This window comes from Eptatretus burgeri, chromosome 18, assembly GCF_056783735.1.
Source record: "Eptatretus burgeri isolate ZD-2024b chromosome 18, Ebu_testis_v1, whole genome shotgun sequence".
NCBI lineage: Eukaryota > Metazoa > Chordata > Myxini > Myxiniformes > Myxinidae > Eptatretus > Eptatretus burgeri.
In genome coordinates this window covers 35192341-35214228 of record NC_140978.1, presented here as the reverse complement: position 1 = coordinate 35214228, position 21888 = coordinate 35192341, and the positions used below count along the sequence as shown (strand labels likewise).

Below are 21888 nucleotides of genomic sequence, written 5' to 3'. Positions count from 1 at the left end.
CATCTGCAACACAGGAATGAGCAATAACCCAATGATGATGACGTGGCATTCTTTTGTTTCAATAACAAAAAGGGTTCCATTCTTCCATGCATGACCAGAAGTAGGTCAAGAATGGAATGGTCTATAAAAAAAAAAATGGCCGCATGTGTCAGTTGGTTCTCTTTAGCTTGATAAAGCTTGTGGATCACAAGCGAAACGTTGTGTGAGGATCCTATTCTTCCTGTGGGTATAAAAATTGGGGAGGAGAGTCTCGTTACTTGGCCAATTATTTTTTGACAAGTATGTTGATCGCTTCTATTTGTTTATGTGTTTGTGAGTTTGTTTGTCTGTCCACTCGACTCCAGTCCAAACCTCTCAACTGATCGTTCTGAATTTTTCAGAGATTAATGTCACCGACATCCAATTGGCTTGAAATTTGAAGAGCATTTGCATATCAGGTGACGAAATTCAACAACCTATTAATTTTGAGGTAAACATAGGCCCAAAGGTCAACATAGACCAAAAGGTCAACAGAGGCCAAATTTCTGAAATCCTCAATTTTAATCCAATTAACTTGAAATTTGAAAAGCATTTGCATATCAGGTCAGTGAATTCAACCACCGATTACATTTGAGGTTATCTTCCGTCAAAAGGTCAAAATCAGCCATAAGATCAACCCAAAGTTGGCCAAAGTTTTTCATTGTTTCTAAAATTTTCAATTTTCATCCAATTGGCTTGAAATTTGAAGAGCATTTTCATGTCAGGTCGCTGACTTCAACTACCAATTCATTTTAAGGTCAACACAGGCCTAATTTCTAAAATTGATGCATATGGCCAAAACCTAAATATATCACAATATCTCAAAAAGTTGTGGACAAGTTATGACAAACCAAGGTGGATGAGTGAAGTTGAATAGGTGACAAGAACAAGCGGATTGGATTTTGGTTCAGATCCAGCCCATCAGTGGGATACAAAACATGAACTGTTCCACCGAGCAGAGGTATGCGCTCTACCGAGTGCCATTCTACTTTGTGGTTTTGCGAAGTTGTCACTGTATGAGTAATTTTCATTTTATTACTTTCGAAATCTAAAGATTTCGTAAGTATATTGATGCCTTCCATTTCTGTTTGTTTGTTTGTTTGTTTGTTTGTTTGTAGGCACGATAACTCGAGAACGGAAGAAGCTACCAATGTCAAATTACACCACTTGATTCAGGAGGGTGATGGCTAGTACTGATTAGATTTTGTTCAAAATCGGTCAAAGGTCAAGGTCACGGTGAGGTCAAATATTCAATTTTTGATGGTTTGGTACAGATAACTCGAGAACAGAAGAAGCTACCAATGTCAAATTACACCACGTGGTTCAGGAGGCTGATGGCGAGTGCTGATTAGATTTTGGTCAAAATCGGTCAAAGGTCAAGGTCACAGTGAGGTCAAACATGCAAAACATTCGAATTTTGATGGTTTGGTACAGAATCATCATAGAAACTTCTGGTTTGCGTCGCTACCTTCTCTCGAGACAGCTTTTATTAGACAAGGTCAGAGGTCAAGTTGACGATTTCGTAAGTACCAGTCTATGACTGCTTGTTTATTGGTTGGCAATGTTTTTTTTTTCGATCCTCGTGGAGGATCTCTCAGTCTTACTCACGTTATTATTCTTCATCTTCTTCTTATGGACTTTTTTGTTTCACAGCCTACAGCTTTCATTGAAACTTCCTGAAGCTTGGCATATATATGTAAAAATACCCTGCACAGACAGTAACCATCTCCGATTTTGAAAATTCCTCACAGAAAAAAAGTTATGATGTCAAAATATCTCCGCTAATGGAAATAGCCTAAAAAGTTATCTCTGAAACTAGGCAAGCTTTTTGAATTCTGTTTGCTGGAATCGAACAGGGCATTAGCAGAGATGAGTTACCGCAGATATGATGCATCACTATGACGTCATATCAATTTTATGACGTCATTCCCATTTTTTGACATTTTTTGTTTCACAACCCAGAGTTTTCATCGGATCTTCATGAAACTACTTGCCATGTATATGCAGAAAGCCCATGCTCAGGCAGTAACCATCTCCAATTTTGGAAATTCAACCGAGAAAACAAGCTCGAATGAGCTAAGATCCTCGTCCTCTTCATGATGACGTCATAAAAACGAATATGACATCATTGTGATGTATCAGGTTTGCGATAAATTATCTGTGCTAATGCCCGGCTTGATTCCCGCAAACAAAATTCAAACAGCTTGCCTAGTTTCGGAGATAATGGTATAGGCAACTTCCATTAGCGCGATATTATGACGTCAATTTTTTTCTCGGAAGAATTTCCAAAATCGGAGATGGTTACTGCCTGCGCGTGGGTTTTCTGCATATACATGGCAAGTTTCACGAAGATCCGATGAAAACTCTGGGTCGTGAAACAAAAAATGTTAAAAAATAGGAATGACGTCATAAAAATTGATATTACGTCATAGTGATGTATCATATGTGCAGCAATTCATCTCTGCTAATGCCCTGTTCGATTCCCACAAACAGAATTCAAAAAACTTGCCTCGTTTCGGAGATAATTTTTTCGGCGATTTCCATTAGCGGAGATATTTTGACATCATAACTTTTTTTCTCGGAGGAATTTTCAAAATCGGAGATCGTTACTGTCTGCGCAGGGTATTTTTACATATGTCTGCCAAGTTTCAGGAAATTTCAATGAAAACTGGAGGCTGTGAAACAAATGAAACAAAAAACAAAAAATAGGAATGGCGTCATAAAAATTGATATGTTGTCAAAGTGATGTATCATTTCTGCAGTACTTCATCTCTGCTAATGCCCTGTTCGATTCCCGCAAGCAGAATTCAAAAAACTTGCCTAGTTTTGGAGATAATTTTTTAGGCGATTTCCATTAGCGGAGATATGTTGACATCATAACTTTTTTTTCTCGGAGGAATTTTCAAAATCGGAGTTGGTTACTGTCTGCGCAGGGTATTTTTACATATATTCGCCAAGTTTCAGGAAGTTTCGATGAAAACTGTAGGCTGTGAAACAAAAAAGTCCACAAGAACAACATGAGTAAGACTTAGAGATTCTCCATGAGAATCTAAAAAGTTGACGTCATAATATCGCCGCTAATGGAAATCGCCTATACCATTATCTCCAAAAATAGGCAAGCTGTTTGAATTTTGTTTGCAGGAATCAAGCCGGGCATTAGCACAGATAATTTATCGCAAACATGATACATCACAATGACGTCATATTCGTTTGTATGACGTCATCATGAAGAGGACGAGGATCTTAGCTCATTTGAGCTTGTTAATTAAAATATACACAAATATATACAGTATGTATGTATTGCTGTTAACTTATTGGTCATAATAGTATTTAAAAAAATCAATGAAAGAAAGCAGGGGGGAGGGGGGAAGGAGGGGTGGGGTAGGAATTGAGGGCAAGAATTGAGGGCAAATATCTTGCTTGGAAGAAGGTAAATGTCATTGAAAAAGATCACGATATCTTTATTGACGGGTTTCAGAAGGAACCCCACAAAATAACAATGCACACGATCAGGTATGGTGTGAAAGAGGATCTTAACTTTAAATCAGTAACCTGTAGTGTTGGAGAATTAATACAAATCAAACAAGAAAAAATCAGTCAGAGTTTGCAGACCCACGCCAAGACTTTTGTGTGGTGTTTATATCGTTTTGTTCAGTGTATTTTGTGTGGTGTTTGTGTTCTTGTATGTTCCACAATTAACAAGCAAAAAATGTGGTCATCAGGAGGAACCTGGAGAGGATTCCAGTTTCACCTGCTACTACTTTACCCTCAAACCCATCCAGGGGAAACCAAGTGAACCTTTCTCAAAAATAAAATTAAAAAGAACCCAGATCAAAAAAATCGAATAATTCTGGCTGCCAGACCATGCGTCCAATCAGGTTGAAATTTAAAACATATATTCCCCATGACTACTAGATCATAATTGTGAAGTTTCACTTCGATTGATGAAGCAGTTCAAGATAATTTTTTTTTAAGTTTTTCATTCAATCCAATATGGCAGCCACACCATGTGATTATCAATCATTTGTGAATAAATACGCTGGTATCACCAAGGCTTGCGGAAACGTGTGTGTGTGTGTGTGTGTGTGTGTGTGTGTGTGTGTGTGTGTGTGTGTGTGTGTGTGTGTGTGTGTGTGTGTGTGTGTGTGTGTGTGTGTGTGTGTGTGTGTGTGTGTGTGTGTGAAGTTTCCCCCCAATCTGTTCAGCCGTCCTGGAAAATAAGATTTTTATAGGTTGTAGGGTAAATCCAATATAGCTGACAAACCATATGACCTATGACATTATATGTGTGAAAGTTTTGTTCCTTGTGGATAGGCGGTCATACTTGTAAAGTTTCGCATTGATCTGTTCAACCATTTCAGAGAAAAATAATTTTGAAGGTATTATCTTTAACAATATGGCTGCCGAATCACGTGACCAATGACGTCATCAATTTTTTTTTTTTCCTGTGGCCCAATTTATCCCTGAATGACCCTCAATTTTTTTTATACGAATCGAATGTCGCATTATACATATGTGATTATGGCATCATAATGAAGGCATCTATGACATCATTTAAAAAAAACATCAAGCTCCCCATGAGGAGTACTTGCCATATGCCAAGTTTCAATTTTTCCCCATGTGCAGTTTGAGAGATACAGAGGTCCATATTTTTCTCCATTTTTGCAACACGACTGCCACACCATGTGACCCATGATATTCTCCATGAATAGTCGCTCCCATGGGGAAAAATTTGCCTCAATCTGACGAGCAGTTGCGAAGAAAAACACGAAAGTTCTGTGCGGACAAAAAAACAATCAAAGAAGCAGACAAACGGACAAACGGATGCAAATGCAATACCCTCTCCTCTGGCAAGGGTAATTACCTTTTTCCATCTTTCAGAACAGCAAGCACTGTGACACAAATGGGAAACAAAGAATTCTGATCACAAAATAATCAAAGAGGAATCGGAACAAAGATGCAATTTCCACAAGAAAAGGAGCAATCAGAGATTGCAGACCCTTGCCAGGACTTGTTTTGTGTTGTGTATTTTGTGTGGCGTTTGTGTACTGGTGTGTTATGTAATTAATAAGAGACATAATTCGGACTGCCACTTTATAACTGCTGGCAGTGATGACCGGGTACCAAGACATCCTGTTTTGATGTAACCCCGCTTTGATCGGACACCTGACCCTGACCCATGACGTTTTTCATTATTATTCAATTGACTTTAGAATGGGATTAAAATAAATTCAAATCAAATGGAAGACCAAATATTTACAGTCCTGCATTGGAGTCATCAGAAAGAACCGGAACAAACAAAAAGCAAAGATGAAGTCATCAGGAGGAACTTGGATGGGATTCACATTTCAGCTGCTACTCCTCTACCCTCAAACCCATCCAAGCACAGTCAAGTGAGCCTTATTCAAAAAAACAAAATAAAAAAATGAGAAAAGAATCCAGATCAAAAAAAAAATCCTGGCTGCTAGACCATGTATCCGATGAAGTTGAAATTCAAAACACATATTCCCCATCACAACTAGATGTTGTAATTGTGAAGTTTCACTTTGCTTGATTAAGCGGTTCAAAAGAAAACATTATTTAATATTGTTATTCAATCCAATATGGCTGCCAAACCATGTGACCTATCAAAATTCAGTGACGTGATATTCAGTTGAATTCAGTGACGTGATATGAAAATCCATTAAAAACAATGTAGACCTTTTTGGTCGACCGAATTTTACGAAACTTCAATGCGGGACCGTCGCAGGGTCGGTGACATAAATCTCTGAAAATTTCAGAACGATTGGTTGAGCGGTTTGGGCTGGAGGCGAGCGGACAGACAGACAGACAGACACACACAAACGGAGGCGATCAACATAGTTGTCAAAAAAAAATTGCCAAGTAACAAAGGTGAAAACAATCTCCATCCACCTTTGGTGGTGGAGGTAATGAATACAAACAAGAAAGGAATTGGACTTCAACTATCAAAGTACAAGGATATTCCTAAACTAACTTGTACACCCAAGGCTTGGGGACCATTTTTGTGAAGTTTCCCCTCGATCTGTCCAGCCGTTCTGGAGAAGATTTTTTTTTATTGGTTTCAGGGTAAATCCAATATGGCTGCCTAACCAAGTGACCTATGATGTCATATGTGAGAATCTTTTTTCTTCAGGGTTCGGTGGTCATACGTCTAAAGTTTCACCTTGATCTGTTCAGGCAATTCAGAGAAGATTTTTGAAGGTTTTTTTTGAAAAAAAATATGGCTACCGAGTCACGTGACCGATGGCATCACCAAAAATGTTTCTGTGGACCATTTCTGTGGACGCTCAAAATTTTTTATACTAATCGGATGTAGCGTTCTACACATGCAATTATGACGTCATAACGAAGGCACCTATGGCGTCATAAAAAAAATCACAGTAATTCTACATGAGTAGTCCTTGCTGTGTGCAAAGTTTTAAATTTTTTCCTTTTTGTGGTTTCAGAGACATAGAGTTCCAAATTTTTCCCGTTTTTCCAACATGGTTGCCACACCACGTGATCTATAACATCACAATTATCATTATAACATTCTACATGAGTAGTCGCACCCATGGTGAAAATTTCATCTCAATCCAACAAGCAGTTTCAGAGAAAAACACGAAAGTTTTGTGCAGACAAACAAACAAACAAGAAGATGTCGTGCAGAGCACTAGACTTGCAAAATCCAAAAAAACAAATTTGACCTCAAAAATAATTGGTGGTTGAATTCAATGACCAAATATGCAACTCCACTTCAAATTTCAAGTCAATCGGATGAAAATTGACAATTTTAGAAATTCGGCCTCTGTTGTCCTTTTGTCTGATGTTGATCTTGAAAATAATTGGTGGTTGAATTCAGTGACCTGATATGCAAATGCTCTTCAACTTTCAAGTCAATGAGATGAAAATTGAGGATTTTAGAAAGACTTCCTTAGTTGTTGACCTTGGGCTTATGTTGACCTTTTGGTCGATGCTGACCACAAAAATAATTGCCTTGTTGAATTCAGTGGCCTCAAATATAATCCTCTTCAAATTTCAAGTCAATCGGATGAAAATTGACAATTTCAGAAATTCGGCCTATTTTGACCTTTTGGCCGATGTCGACCTCAAAAATAATTGGTGGTTGAATTCAGTGACGTGATATGAAAATCCTCTTCAAATTTCTTGTCAATTGGATGAAAATTGAGGATTATAGAAATCTCACCTAAGTTGTTGACCTTTGGCCTATGTTGACCTTTTGGTCAACGCTGACCTCAAAAATAATTGGCTAGTTGAATTTGTTGACGTGAAATAAAAATTCTCAAATTTCAAGTCAATCGGATGAAAATTTAGGTTTTTAGAAAATTTGGCCCTATATGGCCCAAATTGGCCTTTTGGCCGATTTGATCTCAAAATTAATAGGTGCTTGAATTCAGCGACGGCATGTGCAAATGGTCTTCTAATTTCACGTCAATCAGATGAGGATTGACAATTTTAGAAACAATTTAAAATTTGGCCTATTTGGGGTTGACCTTATGGCCGATATTGACCAGTTGACCTATGGTAACCTCAAAAGTAATAGGTGCTTGAATTAATTGACCTGATATGCAAATTCTGTTCAAATTTTAAGTCAATCAGATGAAAGTTGAAGATTTTAGAAAATTTGGCTCAAATTGGCCTATTGGCCTATGTAGACCTTTTTAGTCGACCGAATTTTACGAAACTTCAATGCGGGACCGTCGCAGGGTCGGTGATATAAATCTCTGAAAATTTCAGAACGATTGGTTGAGCGGTTTGGGCTGGAGGCGAGCGGACAGACAGACAGACAGACAGACACACACACACAAACAGAGGTGATCAACATAGTTGTCAAATTTTTTTTTTGCCAAGTAACAAAGGTGAAAACAATCTCCATCCACCTTTGGTGGTGGAGGTAATGAATACAAACAAGAAAGGAATTGGACTTTAACTATCAAAGTACAAGGATATCAACAATCCATGAGATAAAAGGTCAAAGGGGCATTCCCTTTTGAGTAGAGAGCTCATTGTGCTGGAATCCCATGAGACTCAAATCCCCTGTACTCTGTTAATTTGTCCATTCATTAACTATGAATGGCCTTGTTAATCAGATAGAAGTTCATCAATGTCTCTTCGTTTGCTTGCATTGCATGTGATATGTGTCCAAGCTCCTCAATGGGCTTTCACCTTTTATTGGGAAATTACAGGGGCTGTGGAGTACCTGGAGAGCATGGCAGGGTAAAAAGCAGAACTGGACATTTCTGCGAGGTTTTGTGTGTGAATGGGACAATAAGGACACATGGTTACTGTGTTGAGCTGTTTGTACCGCCATAGCGTCCATTGCCTCCCACTCACGTGTGCCTGCTACAATCATTGAGCTCGTCTATGCTCCAGCACTCCGGCACTGGCTTTCCGCAATCAAATGCTCAATCATCTGCGCCAGTGTCCTAGGACTTCGGCAGGGTCGGACTGCCCAAGTGGGTTCCTGGAGTGCCGGCCTCTACTCCTCTGTTCAATCGCCCAACTGGGAAGCCGAGAAAGATAGAAGAGAAGAAAAGAGACGTACAAACAAGACACGAGGCAGTGATGAGACGCAGGATAAGCCAACAATAAGCCTTATTTATATTACACGAGCGCACATATGGTGTCAGTTACACAGCATCTTCACTTTTGCTACACCGTCATTATCACCGCTGGTTGGACGTCATTGAGAAGCCATCAGTTGTCATGTACTGGAAGATAGCATTTTGCCAGCAGGCAGGCTGATTGCTCATGCCATGGTGATTCTGATAGCAGAACGCTCACTCGGAGGGGCAATTAGTGAAACTCTGCAGTCCGAGCACACCTTCTCGTGCAACACAAAAGTGCAATTACATACATGGCTTCCCCAGCGTGGGCACTGAGGCTAACCTCACTGCCAGACAGAAGTAATTGGTGTAGTCGCATGTAAGAAGGCTGCAACAAGTGGCCAATGCATGCTTCTGATACCCTCGCGTCTGACTGAATCCAGGAGCAACAACGGAGTGAAGTGAGATTTTCGGAAGCAGGATGTGATGTGGGAAGCTTGCACAATTGGTATGGTAATACATCTCTACTCCTTATAAAGGTGTGTGTGTGTGTGTGTGTGTCAAACCCAACGAGAAACACTCACAATATGAATGGGGAGAGGGGGGCATATTTACAAAAGAAAGTCCTGCAGGAAGTCACGCCCGAGCTGAGCGGCACTTTTTTGACCTCAACTTTGGAGGCATCCTCATCCCGATGAATAAAATGAAAATAATTTTTCATGAAGGGGGGCACCGGGCCCTCCCCCTGGGGTGTGTTATGTGAGAAATATAAATTTCAATCAAAGTATTCTCGCTGTCTATTACACTAATCTATAGGCTTACCAAAAAGCTTGTTTTCACACAGTTTAAATCATGTTATCTACTTCGTTAAGTGAATAAATGTTAAAATACCCAAGATAAATTGCAGGCCCTGTTAGTAGGCCAACCATACATTATGCATGCAGAGGGGAGGGGAGTATATTTTTGAGATTGAGTCTTGGGAGGGAGAGTGAAAGGCATGTAAAAACTAAAAAGTAGAATTATACGCGAACGTATCAATAGATATGCCGTGATCCATATTTGATGTCAACCCACTGTTACCTTTGATTTCATTGAAAGGTCACATGAAAAATTAATGAGAGGGAGAGAGGGAGAGAGGGAGAGAGACAGAGACAGACAGATAAGTCAAAGTGTGAGAACATCAGATGCTTCTAACTTGAGTTGTGGTCTGTAAAATCATTTTCAAAGGGCACATGACCTTTGACCTGTTCAATCTAAAATGAATCAGTTCATTTTTGTATTACAGTCCATAAGTGCGTCAAGTATGATTGAATTCTCTTGAGCGGTTCATATGTTATTGCAGTAACATAGATTTTCAATTAAAAGGCCCTTCACCTGAGGCCTTTGACCTTTTAAACTCAAAATTTAATCAATCATTCATCTTTGTATCGCAGTCCATAGTTATGCCATGTTTGGTCAAAATCCCTTCAGTGGTTCACAAGTTATCACGGTAACGAAAAACTGCTACTTTCAGCAAAAGGTGACATGACCTTTGACCTTTGCCCCCAATTTTTTAACAGTTCATTGTTGCATCATCATCCACCTTTGTACAAAGTTTGTTAAAAAAAAAATCCCTTCAGCGGTACACAAGTTATCACGGATGGACGGATGAACACATGGACAGACGGACGGACGGAAACACGGACAACCCGAAAACATTGCCTGAGACGCTTTCAGCGGCGGAGGCATAAGAATAGAGGAAGGGAGCGGGGCATCAACAATTCTGTGCAGGTAACAGCCAGCACCTTATGAGGAAATTATCCCAAAGATGGATTTGTGTGTGATGATGTCACAAGTGCCCAACACCGAATATAGGGTTCAAAGAGTGATCTGGGGGAATTGGGGAGGGGTGCAACTGGAAGGGGTGGGAAGGTTTCAAAAAATAATACCAATAATCAAACCAAGCTGTTAATACAAAAAATAATACTAATGATCAAACTTTTGAAACCAACTTTTAGGAAATTATCAAATTTTCAAACTGCAATGTCTTGAAGTTTCGCTTCTTAACCGGCAATGAGAACTCCTGCGAGGGTTTGGGATTTTGTCAAATGATACGATTTACCATTGAAAACCGGACGGAAGAGTCAAACGACTGACAACACAAGATAGTTATGGTTGTGCACTCTGATGTGATATCATGATGACAAACTCGCACGTACAGTTTCACAGGTGGCAGGTGTGGAAGACCGTTTGTATGAGGCTACATCATGAACTTGCTGTACTTTGGAAGCAAAACTTTTGACATTCGTTGCGTGATAAATATTGCGTTGTGCGGGGAAGGAAATGAGTAAAAGTCAATCGACGTGCTCCTTACAGACCATCACGGTCCACCAAACTGGGCACGGGGTCTTCATGTTACAAGTATTCCAGTTACAACTGAGCAACGAGTGGATTACTTGGGATTACCGAGCAAAACGAGCGTGGTGGGGTCCAGCTAGACCATCGACCGGCTCCACACACGCTGATGTCGTCAGCATCCTGCACAAACTCCAAATGACCGTTCTAACCTCCAGGGGTGGGGGCACTGCATCAGCTTCACAGCCAGGCTTCCATCAAAAGTGTGATGCAAACCTGCAGCCAAGTGCTGCGTGCAGAGAAAGACGAAGAGGAATAATTTCTGAGAACAGGACACAAGGATAAGTAAAGAATTTCGGCGCAGAAGGAGGCCATTCGGCCCATCATGCCTGCGCTGCACCAACCCCAGAATCAATCACACATCCACACACCAAACTACCTACAAGTTCTACCAACATCCCTATCTGATCCAATGGATCCAGGAATAGGCCTCTACCTACATCTAATACACATTTAAACCTATCCACCCCTCCACTGCCACTACCTTTCCGGGGAGAGCATTCCATGCATTAGCCATTCTCCGACGGAAAGACCCCCGCCTGAAAAAGCCTCCGAACTCCCATCTTCTTTACCTTCAAGCTATGGCCCCTGTAAGTCGGTGTAACCATCAAGCTGCATATTCCATTGCAACGACATTATTCTGGAGTCCGGATTCATACTTTGCAGTTGCACAGATGCAGCAGTTCATGCAAGTAGTGTATTGTCTTTGTGACGTCACAAATGAACAGGCACTGAACCGTACTTGCTGTGCATAAACGGATTGAGAATTTTTTTGGCCGATGCCGGAGAGACCTGCCACCTGGGATATGTCGAGTTTATAGAACACAGGAATTAAGCGAATGAAAACCCGACGGTTGTAAATAAGGATTTTAAACACAAGTTGTCTCGAAGGAGGTTGATTAAACTTTCCAAACGATTTGTTCAAAGAGGTGCGATGCGGTTCAGCACTGTATACTTCGATTTGTCTGAACACGTTGTACGATTGGTGCGGTGGGAGGAGCTTAAAGAAGTTGGAAGGTGAGGAGGCGGAGCTTGATTGACCAACAGGTAAGCAGAAATAATCACTAAACTGTGGGTTTAAATATCCTCAGGTTCGAACCACCCCCCACATCACAAAATCTCGAACCTCAGGAACGTGCCATGCACGAGTTGGTGGAGCTCCATACCGGAGTAGATGTTTCCGCCACAACATGAACCAAGAGGGAAGTTTCAAACAACCGCAGGTATGAAACAACGAGTCCCAAAACCACAGGGGATGTAACACTTCATCCAGGGCTTTTCACTACAACAATCCGCTGATGCCAAGGCAACACAAACACAACGACTTCCAACATCCACCTTTGCTTCCCAACATTGCAGACGCCACATGCAGTGCAGTGCTTTCCGATCATGCCAGGTGAACGTTCCGAGCAAAACACGAGAGCATTCCAAGCACGGCCCGACGGAGGTTCCGCCACTCACCTGGAAGAGCCGCAGAATGTTGGCCACCATAATGGAGACCGAGCTCGCCGAGGCTCCAACGACACCGACAATGCGCTCGGGTTTGGCGAACACGGGAGCTTCTCCGTTGTGACACCGCACGTCCGACGTGTCCCTCTCGATGAGCGCCTGCACGAAGGTGAGCGACTGCTCGAGCGCGTGCGTGTCCCGGGAACAGGTGTCGAGCACGCGTGCACCCAATGTGATGTTCGGCAGCAGATCGGGGTCGTTGTTGATCTGATCGAGAGCGTACAGCATGGCCTCCAGGCGATGCACGCCCTTCTCTTTCTTTATCTCCCCGCACGGAAGGCCGCGGGAGCCTTTGCCGTGCACGGGAAACAGTCCACCGAACGTGATGTCTCCTTCAATCCGGATAGAGTGCGAGTAGGAGACGTGCTCTGGGGTCGTGGGACTGGCGATCTGGGCGAAAAGTGAGCAGGCGAGCCAGCAGCGCACCAAAACGACCGCACGCCCGGCGACCCCCGAGCTCAAGCCTCGGCGGATCGGCATCATCTCGGTGCATGGACTGGTGTCAAGTGCGCCGCGAGCTAGTCTGGTCGTTTGGCAGATCCTGCAAGGCGGCGCATTGTCCCTGGGAGCACCGCGCTGCGCATCCACATTGTCCGGACGGAGGCTCAGCTTCCACCACGTCGGCGTCACACCTGTGGCCCCACACGGGATGATGACCCCACGTTTCCGCCAAACGCAAACCGAGTCACATCTGCGAGGTGAACAAATGGGGGCGTTGGAGGGAAATTGTGAGACGGGTCCGCGGGAGTTCCATATAAAGCAAGGGGGTGGCATGCGGTCCACTCGAATTGTGTTCGTTGACGTTCTGATGAGGTGTGCGGTGACGAGTGGGTGGTGAGATGGGGGAGATTCTCGGACTGTGTGGGTGGACCGAAGAGCGCGATGCGGAGGAACCCCTCGATTACTCTTACAATCCGGCCCGTTATCGCTTGCGACGGGAGAATCCTTTTCCAAGATTGAGGAAGTGAACACATGAACCCGACATCCACACTCGGAGGTGTTCCTTGGTTTGCTCGTTAAACGACCTCGCTCTGCGTTTGGTGGTTTTTTCAGTTGATTTAAAGAAGAAAAAAAACGCATTAAGTTTTCAAAACGAATAGCGTGTCATAGAGAGATCAGTGAATAATATAAATATCAGGAATGGGGAGAGAGTTGAGCTACCGAGGGGTGTTTTCAGCTCACAAGTGGGATGGAGTGCATACGAGTGGCAAGGGTGATGAACTGGAGTGGTTCAAACAAACCTGCCAATGAAGCGTGAACAGGAGATGCACGTACAAAACGAGTGGGCACGAACAAACCGGGTTCAGAGTGTGTGAACCCGTGAACAAACCGGGTTCAGAGTGCGCAATCTCACGAACAAACCAGGTTCAGAGTGAGCGAACTCGTGAACAAACAGGGTTCAGAGTGCACTACCTCACGAACAAACCGGGTTCAGACTGCGCAATCTCGTGAACAAACGGGGTTCAGAGTGCATGACCTCACGAACAAACCGGGTTCAGAGTGCGCGACCTCGTGAACAAACCGGGTTCAGAGTGCACGACCTCGTGAGCAAACCGGGTTCGGAGTGCGCGAGCTCGTGAACAAACCGGGTTCAGGGTGCATGACCTCACGAACAAACCGGGTTCAGAGTGCGCAATCTCAAAAACCAAACCGGGTTCAGAGTGAACAATCTCGTGAACAATCCGGGTTCAGAGTGCATGACCTCACGAACAAACCGAGTTCAGAGTGTGTGACCTCGTGAACAAACCGGGTTCAGAGTGAGCGAACTCTTGAACAAACCGGGTTCAGAGTGCGTGACCTCATGAACAAACCGGGTTCAGAGTGTGTGACCTTGTGAACAAACCAGGTTCAGAGTGCGTGACCTCATGAACAAACTGGGTTCAGGGTGTGCGACCTTGTGAACAAACCGGGTTCATTGTGCGTGACCTCATGAACAAACCGGGTTCAGGGTGTGTGACCTCGTGAACAAACAGGGTTCAGAGTTCACGAGCTTGTGAACAAACCGGGTTCAGAGTTCGCGACCTTGTGAACAAACCGGGTTCAGAGTGCATGACCTCGGGAACAAACCGGGTTCAGAGTGCGTGACCTCGTGAACAAACCGGGTTCAGAGTGCGTGACCTCATGAACAAACCGGGTTCAGAGTGCGTGACCTCATGAACAAACCGGGTTCAGAGTGCATGACCTCGTGAAAAAACCAGGTTCAGAGTGCGTGACCTCGTGAACAAACCGGGTTCAGAGTGCGTGACCTCGTGAACAAACCGGGTTCAGAGTGCATGACCTCATGAACAAACCGGGTTCAGAGTGCGTGACCTCATGAACAAACCGGGTTCAGAGTGCGTGACCTCGTGAACAAACCTGGTTCAGAGTGCGTGACCTCATGAACAAACCGGGTTCAGAGTGCGTGACCTCGTGAACAAACCGGGTTCAGAGTGCATGACCTCGTGAAAAAACCAGGTTCAGAGTGCGTGACCTCGAGAACAAACCGGGTTCAGAGTGCGTGACCTCGTGAAAAAACCAGGTTCAGAGTGCGTGACCTCGTGAACAAACCGGGTTCAGAGTGCGTGACCTCGTGAACAAACCGGGTTCAGAGTTCGTGACCTTGTGAACAAACAGGGTTCAGAGTGCATGACTTCCTGAACAAACCGGGTTCAGAGTGCATGACCTCATGAACAAAACGGGTTCAGAGTGCATGACCTCGTGAAAAAACCGGGTTCAGAGTGTGTGACCTCATGAACAAACCGGGTTCAGAGTGTGTGACCCCGTGAACAAACCGGGTTCAGAGTCCACGACCTCGTGAACAAACCGGGTTCAGAGTGCATGACCTCATAAACAAACCAGGTTCAGAGTGCATGACCTCGTGAAAAAAACCGGGTTCAGAGTGCTTGACCTCGTGAGCAAACCGGGTTCAGAGTGTGTGACCCCGTGAACAAACCGGGTTCAGAGTGCACGACCTGGTGAACAAACCGGGTTCAGAGTGCATGACCTCGTGAACAAACCGGGTTCAGAGTGCGTGACCTCATGAACAAACCGGGTTCAGAGTGCATGACCTCGTGAAAAACCGGGTTCAGATTGCGTGACCTCGTGAACAAACCGGGTTCAGAGTGTACGACCTGGTGAACAAACCGGGTTCAGAGTGCACGACCTGGTGAACAAACCCCGTTCAGAGTGCATGACATCATGAACAAACCGGGTTCAGAGTGCGTGACCTCATGAACAAACCGGGTTCAGGGTGCATGACCTCACGAACAAACCGGATTCAGAGTGCGCAATCTCAAAAACCAAACCGGGTTCAGAGTGAACGATCTCGTGAACAATCCGGGTTCAGAGTGCATGACCTCACGAACAAACCGAGTTCAGAGTGCGTGACCTCGTGAACAAACCGGGTTCAGAGTACGCGAACTCTTGAACAAACCGGGTTCAGAGTGCGTGACCTCATGAACAAACCGGGTTCAGAGTGTGTGACCTTGTGAACAAACAAGGTTCAGAGTGCGTGACCTCATGAACAAACTGGGTTCAGGGTGTGCGACCTTGTGAACAAACCGGGTTCAGGGTGTGTGACCTCGTGAACAAACTGGGTTCAGAGTTCACGAGCTTGTGAACAAACCGGGTTCAGAGTTCGCGACCTTGTGAACAAACCGGGTTCAGAGTGCATGACCTCGTGAACACACCGGGTTCAGAGTGCGTGACCTCGTGAACAAACCGGGTTCAGAGTGCGTGACCTCGTGAACAAACCGGGTTCAGAGTGCGTGACCTCATGAACAAACCGGGTTCAGAGTGCGTGACCTCATGAACAAACCGGGTTCAGAGTGCATGACCTCGTGAAAAAACCAGGTTCAGAGTGCGTGACCTCGTGAACAAACCGGGTTCAGAGTGCGTGACCTCGTGAACAAACCGGGTTCAGAGTGCATGACCTCATGAACAAACCGGGTTCAGAGTGCGTGACCTCATGAATATACCGGGTTCAGAGTGCGTGACCTCGTGAAAAAACCGGGTTCAGAGTGCGTGACCTCGTGAACAAACCGGGTTCAGAGTGTGTGACCCCGTGAACAAACCGGGTTCAGAGTGCACGGCCTGGTGAACAAACCGGATTCAGAGTGCGTGACCTCGTGAACAAACCGGGTTCAGAGTGCATGACCTCACGAACAAACCGGGTTCAGAGTGCGCAATCTCAAAAACCAAACCGGGTTCAGAGTGAACGATCTCGTGAACAATCCGGGTTCAGAGTGCATGACCTCACGAACAAACCGAGTTCAGAGTGCGTGACCTCGTGAACAAACCGGGTTCAGAGTACGCGAACTCTTGAACAAACCGGGTTCAGAGTGCGTGACCTCATGAACAAACCGGGTTCAGAGTGTGTGACCTTGTGAACAAACAAGGTTCAGAGTGCGTGACCTCATGAACAAACTGGGTTCAGGGTGTGCGACCTTGTGAACAAACCGGGTTCAGGGTGTGTGACCTCGTGAACAAACTGGGTTCAGAGTTCACGAGCTTGTGAACAAACCGGGTTCAGAGTTCGCGACCTTGTGAACAAACCGGGTTCAGAGTGCATGACCTCGTGAACACACCGGGTTCAGAGTGCGTGACCTCGTGAACAAACCGGGTTCAGAGTGCGTGACCTCGTGAACAAACCGGGTTCAGAGTGCGTGACCTCATGAACAAACCGGGTTCAGAGTGCGTGACCTCATGAACAAACCGGGTTCAGAGTGCATGACCTCGTGAAAAAACCAGGTTCAGAGTGCGTGACCTCGTGAACAAACCGGGTTCAGAGTGCGTGACCTCGTGAACAAACCGGGTTCAGAGTGCATGACCTCATGAACAAACCGGGTTCAGAGTGCGTGACCTCATGAATATACCGGGTTCAGAGTGCGTGACCTCGTGAAAAAACCGGGTTCAGAGTGCGTGACCTCGTGAACAAACCGGGTTCAGAGTGTGTGACCCCGTGAACAAACCGGGTTCAGAGTGCACGGCCTGGTGAACAAACCGGATTCAGAGTGCATGACCTCGTGAACAAACTGGGTTCAGAGTGCGAGACCTCGTGAACAAACCGGGTTCAGAGTGCAGGACCGCGTGAAGAAACCGGGTTCAGAGTGCGTGACCTCGTGAACAAACCGGGTTCAGAGTGTGTGACCCCGTGAACAAACCAGGTTCAGAGTGCACGACCTGGTGAACAAACCGGGTTCAGAGTGCATGACCTCGTGAACAAACCGGGTTCAGAGTGTGTGACCTCCTGAACAGACCGGGTTCAGAGTGCAGGACCGCGTGAGCAAACAGGGTTCAGAGTGCACGACCTCGTGAACAAACCGGGTTCAGAGTGCATGACCTCGTGAACAAACCAGGTTCAGAGTGAGCGAACTAGTGAACAAACCGGGTTCAGAGTTCACTACCTCGTGAACAAACCGTGTTCAGAGTTCGCGACCTTGTGAACAAACAGGGTTCAGAGTGCATGACTTCCTGAACAAACCGGGTTCAGAGTGCGTGACCTCATGAACAAAACGGGTTCAGAGTGCATGACCTTGTGAAAAAACCGGGTTCAGAGTGTGTGACCTCATGAACAAACCGGGTTCAGAGTGTGTGACCCCGTGAACAAACCGGGTTCAGAGTCCACGACCTCGTGAACAAACCGGGTTCAGAGTGCATGACCTCATAAACAAACCAGGTTCAGAGTGCATGACCTCGTGAAAAAAACCGGGTTCAGAGTGCTTGACCTCGTGAACAAACCGGGTTCAGAGTGTGTGACCCCGTGAACAAACCGGGTTCAGAGTGCACAACCTGGTGAACAAACCGGGTTCAGAGTGCATGACCTCGTGAACAAACCGGGTTCAGAGTGCGTGACCTCATGAACAAACCGGGTTCAGAGTGCATGACCTCGTGAAAAAACCGGGTTCAGATTGCGTGACCTCGTGAACAAACCGGGTTCAGAGTGTACGACCTGGTGAACAAACCGGGTTCAGAGTGCACGACCTGGTGAACAAACCCCGTTCAGAGTGCATGACCTCATGAACAAACCGGGTTCAGAGTGCATGACCTCATGAACAAATCGGGTTCAGAGTGCATGACCTCGTGAAAAAACCGGGTTCAGATTGCGTGACCTCGTGAACAAACCGGATTCAGAGTGTCCGACCTGGTGAACAAACCGGGTTCAGAGTGCACGACCTGGTGAACAAACCCCGTTCAGAGTGCATGACCTCATGAACAAACTGGGTTCAGAGTGCATGACCTCGTGAAAAACCGGGTTCAGAGTGCATGACCTCGTGAACAAACCGGGTTCAGAGTGTCCGACCTGGTGAACAAACCGGGTTCAGAGTGCACGACCTGGTGAACAAACCCCGTTCAGAGTGCGTGACCTCATGAACAAACCAGGTTCAGAGTGCATGACCTCGTGAAAAACCGGGTTCAGGGTGCGTGACCTCGTGAACAAACCGGGTTCAGAGTGTGTGACCCCGTGAACAAACCGGGTTCAGAGTGCACGACCTGGTGAACAAACCGGGTTCAGAGTGCATGACCTCGTGAACAAACCGGGTTCAGAGTGTGTGACCTCCTGAACAGACCGGGTTCAGAGTGCAGGACCGCGTGAACAAACCGGGTTCAGAGTGCACGACCTCGTGAACAAACCGGGTTCAGAGTGCATGACCTCGTGAACAAACCAAGTTCAGAGTGAGCGAACTAGTGAACAAACCGGGTTCAGAGTGCATGACTTCCTGAACAAACCGGGTTCAGAGTTCGCGACCTTGTGAACAAACCGGGTTCAGAGTGCATGACCTCGTGAACAAACCGGGTTCAGAGTGCGTGACCTCGTGAACAAACCGGGTTCAGAGTGCATGACCTCGTGAACAAACCGGGTTCAGAGTGCATGATCTCGTGAACATACCGGGTTCAGAGTGCACGACCTCATGAACAGACAGAGCCCAAAGTTTATGAACGCAATGGTTGAAAAGCGCAACACGTGCGCAGAGAGATCGCGCGCCCTTTCCCGCCAGATTTACTGCGCTCGCCAGGACGAAATGCTCCGCACGACGCGCAGCTGGAAAGCATCGCGAATGCTTTCCGCGGCTGTAATTGATGTAGCGAGCGCATCGACGCTCGTCCGTCCGAGTGCATCGGTACAGCACCCGTTTCATTGGGCACCAGATTCTGCCTCGGCGCGATAACGCGCCATGGTGGTCGCTGGCGGGCTGCAGGAGGCTCGGCGCTTGGAGATAGGGAAACCAGGGACACTTGTTAGGGCGACGTGACGAGCACGGCACGCGAATCCACAACGGCGTTTCCATTCGGAGCCGGGATTTCACGACAAAAGTGAAAAGTCCCCTCGAGTTTGGGAAACGCATCGCTTGTTATTTCATGAACAGGTGCTTTTCGTGCACCGTCTTCGAGGATAAAAAAAATTAACATCACCAGAAATCCCACGGAGATCGACGTGGATTTGAGACATTGAAAAATGAGGGGGGAGAGGGGGTAAGAGGGGGAGGAGGGGGGCAAGAGAGCGGCCTCGGAACGAGATGATGGTTTCACGGATTGATCCAGTTATACCTCGGAGAGATCTGGCTGCGCCGCTCCGGAGCTCCACAAGGAAAGCCCACCCAGCGGGAGATCTTCTCTTTCCTTCTCGATGGCGCCTGATATATCTATATATCTATATATATATATACATAAGTCGAATGAAATGGAAGGTCGGAGGGAAGCTGCTCCTTGCGAATAATCTCCTCGCAGACAGACCCTCTCGAGCGCGCGCGCGTTCAGACTGCAGCTCACGCGCTCGCGCGGTTTGCGGAGTAGACATCCCTCCCTACCTCTTCTACCCTCCCACCCTCATTCCCTCCTCCGTCCTGTCTTTTCCCTCTCCCGCCCTTCGCCTTCCCTGCCATCGGCTGCCGCCCACACCACGCGTGATGGACGCAGCCTCAGCGTGGAGATTCCCAACTTCGACCCCGCGAGTCCCCGCTTTCCGAATCAAGACCTTTGCTCACCCAATGATGGCCGCGTTGGATCTTAACTTCACACGTTCAAGCATCGTGATGTTAGCAAGCAGTGGCAAATTAATAACCGTCACCCTTTTATTTATTGTTCAAACGTGCAGAACAATGGGAGCCAAGTTTGTGAGGCTTCATCTGCCGGATCGCTGCACCGTGGCGCCACCACGTGGCTCCTGGCAGGTACGTGGTGCGATCCATGAAATGGATTGTTTCATCGGGGAGCGAGGATGTGATCCGACGTCCCAGAGTCAGTTCAGAGCATTTTGAAGGGGACAGCCTGACAGGTATGTAGTCAAGGAGAGGGGCGAGGGGAGGGGTCAGGCGGTCATTCAGAAGTATCCTGAACTAAACGCCATGAGCCTCATGGTGACTGCCACAGCCGAGGAGAAATAATTTAACTTCAAATATGAAACATTATTTATTTCCTGAGTAAACACTGCCGGCAGATAAAAACACCCCTGGACAGACACACACACGCACGCACACAAGATGGCGGCCAGAAGGGGGTGGCAAAGCGTGCCACCTCCCTCTCGTCGGGGACTGATGGGACTGTCCAGCTTCGGTGGGATCGCGTTTGGAGATAGCGACGATGTGGAGATAACGACCCATGTCCGGGCGAGCGGGGATGTCCCCAGGTGGGATCGGGTGAACCCTCGGAGGTAGAGGGAAAAATGGAGCACGAATGAGGAGATGGCTTCGTCCATGAGTCGTGGTTACTTGCTGGGTTGGAAACGGATGCTTCGAGACCAGGGAAGGCTTTGTTCAATCTTGGAGCCCTCGTGTGGAGATGACAACCAGTGGTGGCAGACAGGACACACACATGCACAACACCTGAGGCCATACATCATAATGTTCTGTTGGCTCTGTTGTAGAAAAACTCTGCTCACACCTCCAACCAAAAGGTATTGCTCACCTATAGCATGTCAACAGTGAGGTCATTGGTGATGTCACCCACCCGATATCAAGCACTTCCTGTTCTCCCTCTATCTCTTTTGCTCCGACTCAAAGTAAAGCCTGAAACGACAGCACCTTGGAATCCTTCATGGCGGAATGCTCGAACCATTTTATTATTTTGTCTCCGTTAGTTGTGTTTATGTGTTCTTGTTCGCAACGGTGGTTGGTTTCAATTTCCTTCATTCCTGAGTTTCCTTGGTCGTGCCAACTATTGCAATTATAATATCAGAACAGACTTAAATGATATACACCTGGAGAACAGTGTCTGTGTTATCTCTGTACTATATTCGTCTGCAGACAGTGGTGTAATAGAATCCCCAAAAGCCCCCCCCCCTCCACCCACCAACTCTCCCTGGCTATTGTCCATTTATCAGTGGTAACTGTGTATACATGAAGTCCTATGGGTGTTTCTTACATCTATAGGTCTTTGGTGGATGGTAGGATAGCCTCGATGTATGTGCACTTGCCTCTGGGCT

General features: G+C 46.1%; 1 protein-coding gene across 1 annotated transcript in view; it reads right to left on the bottom strand.

Annotated features, from left to right (window-relative positions):
- LOC147008869 (metabotropic glutamate receptor 8-like) overlaps window positions 1–20235 on the bottom strand; it is a 579707-nt gene extending 559472 nt beyond the window's left edge. Inside the window, exons 1-2 of the mRNA XM_085863764.1 lie at window positions 20016–20235; window positions 12441–13179 (exon numbers count right to left, since the gene is read on the bottom strand). Coding sequence (XP_085719890.1) covers window positions 12441–12971 — 531 coding nt within the window. The 5' untranslated portion in view covers window positions 12972–13179; window positions 20016–20235. The remainder of the gene's footprint in view (window positions 1–12440; window positions 13180–20015) is intronic.
- Between the last annotated feature and the right edge of the window lie 1653 nt (window positions 20236–21888).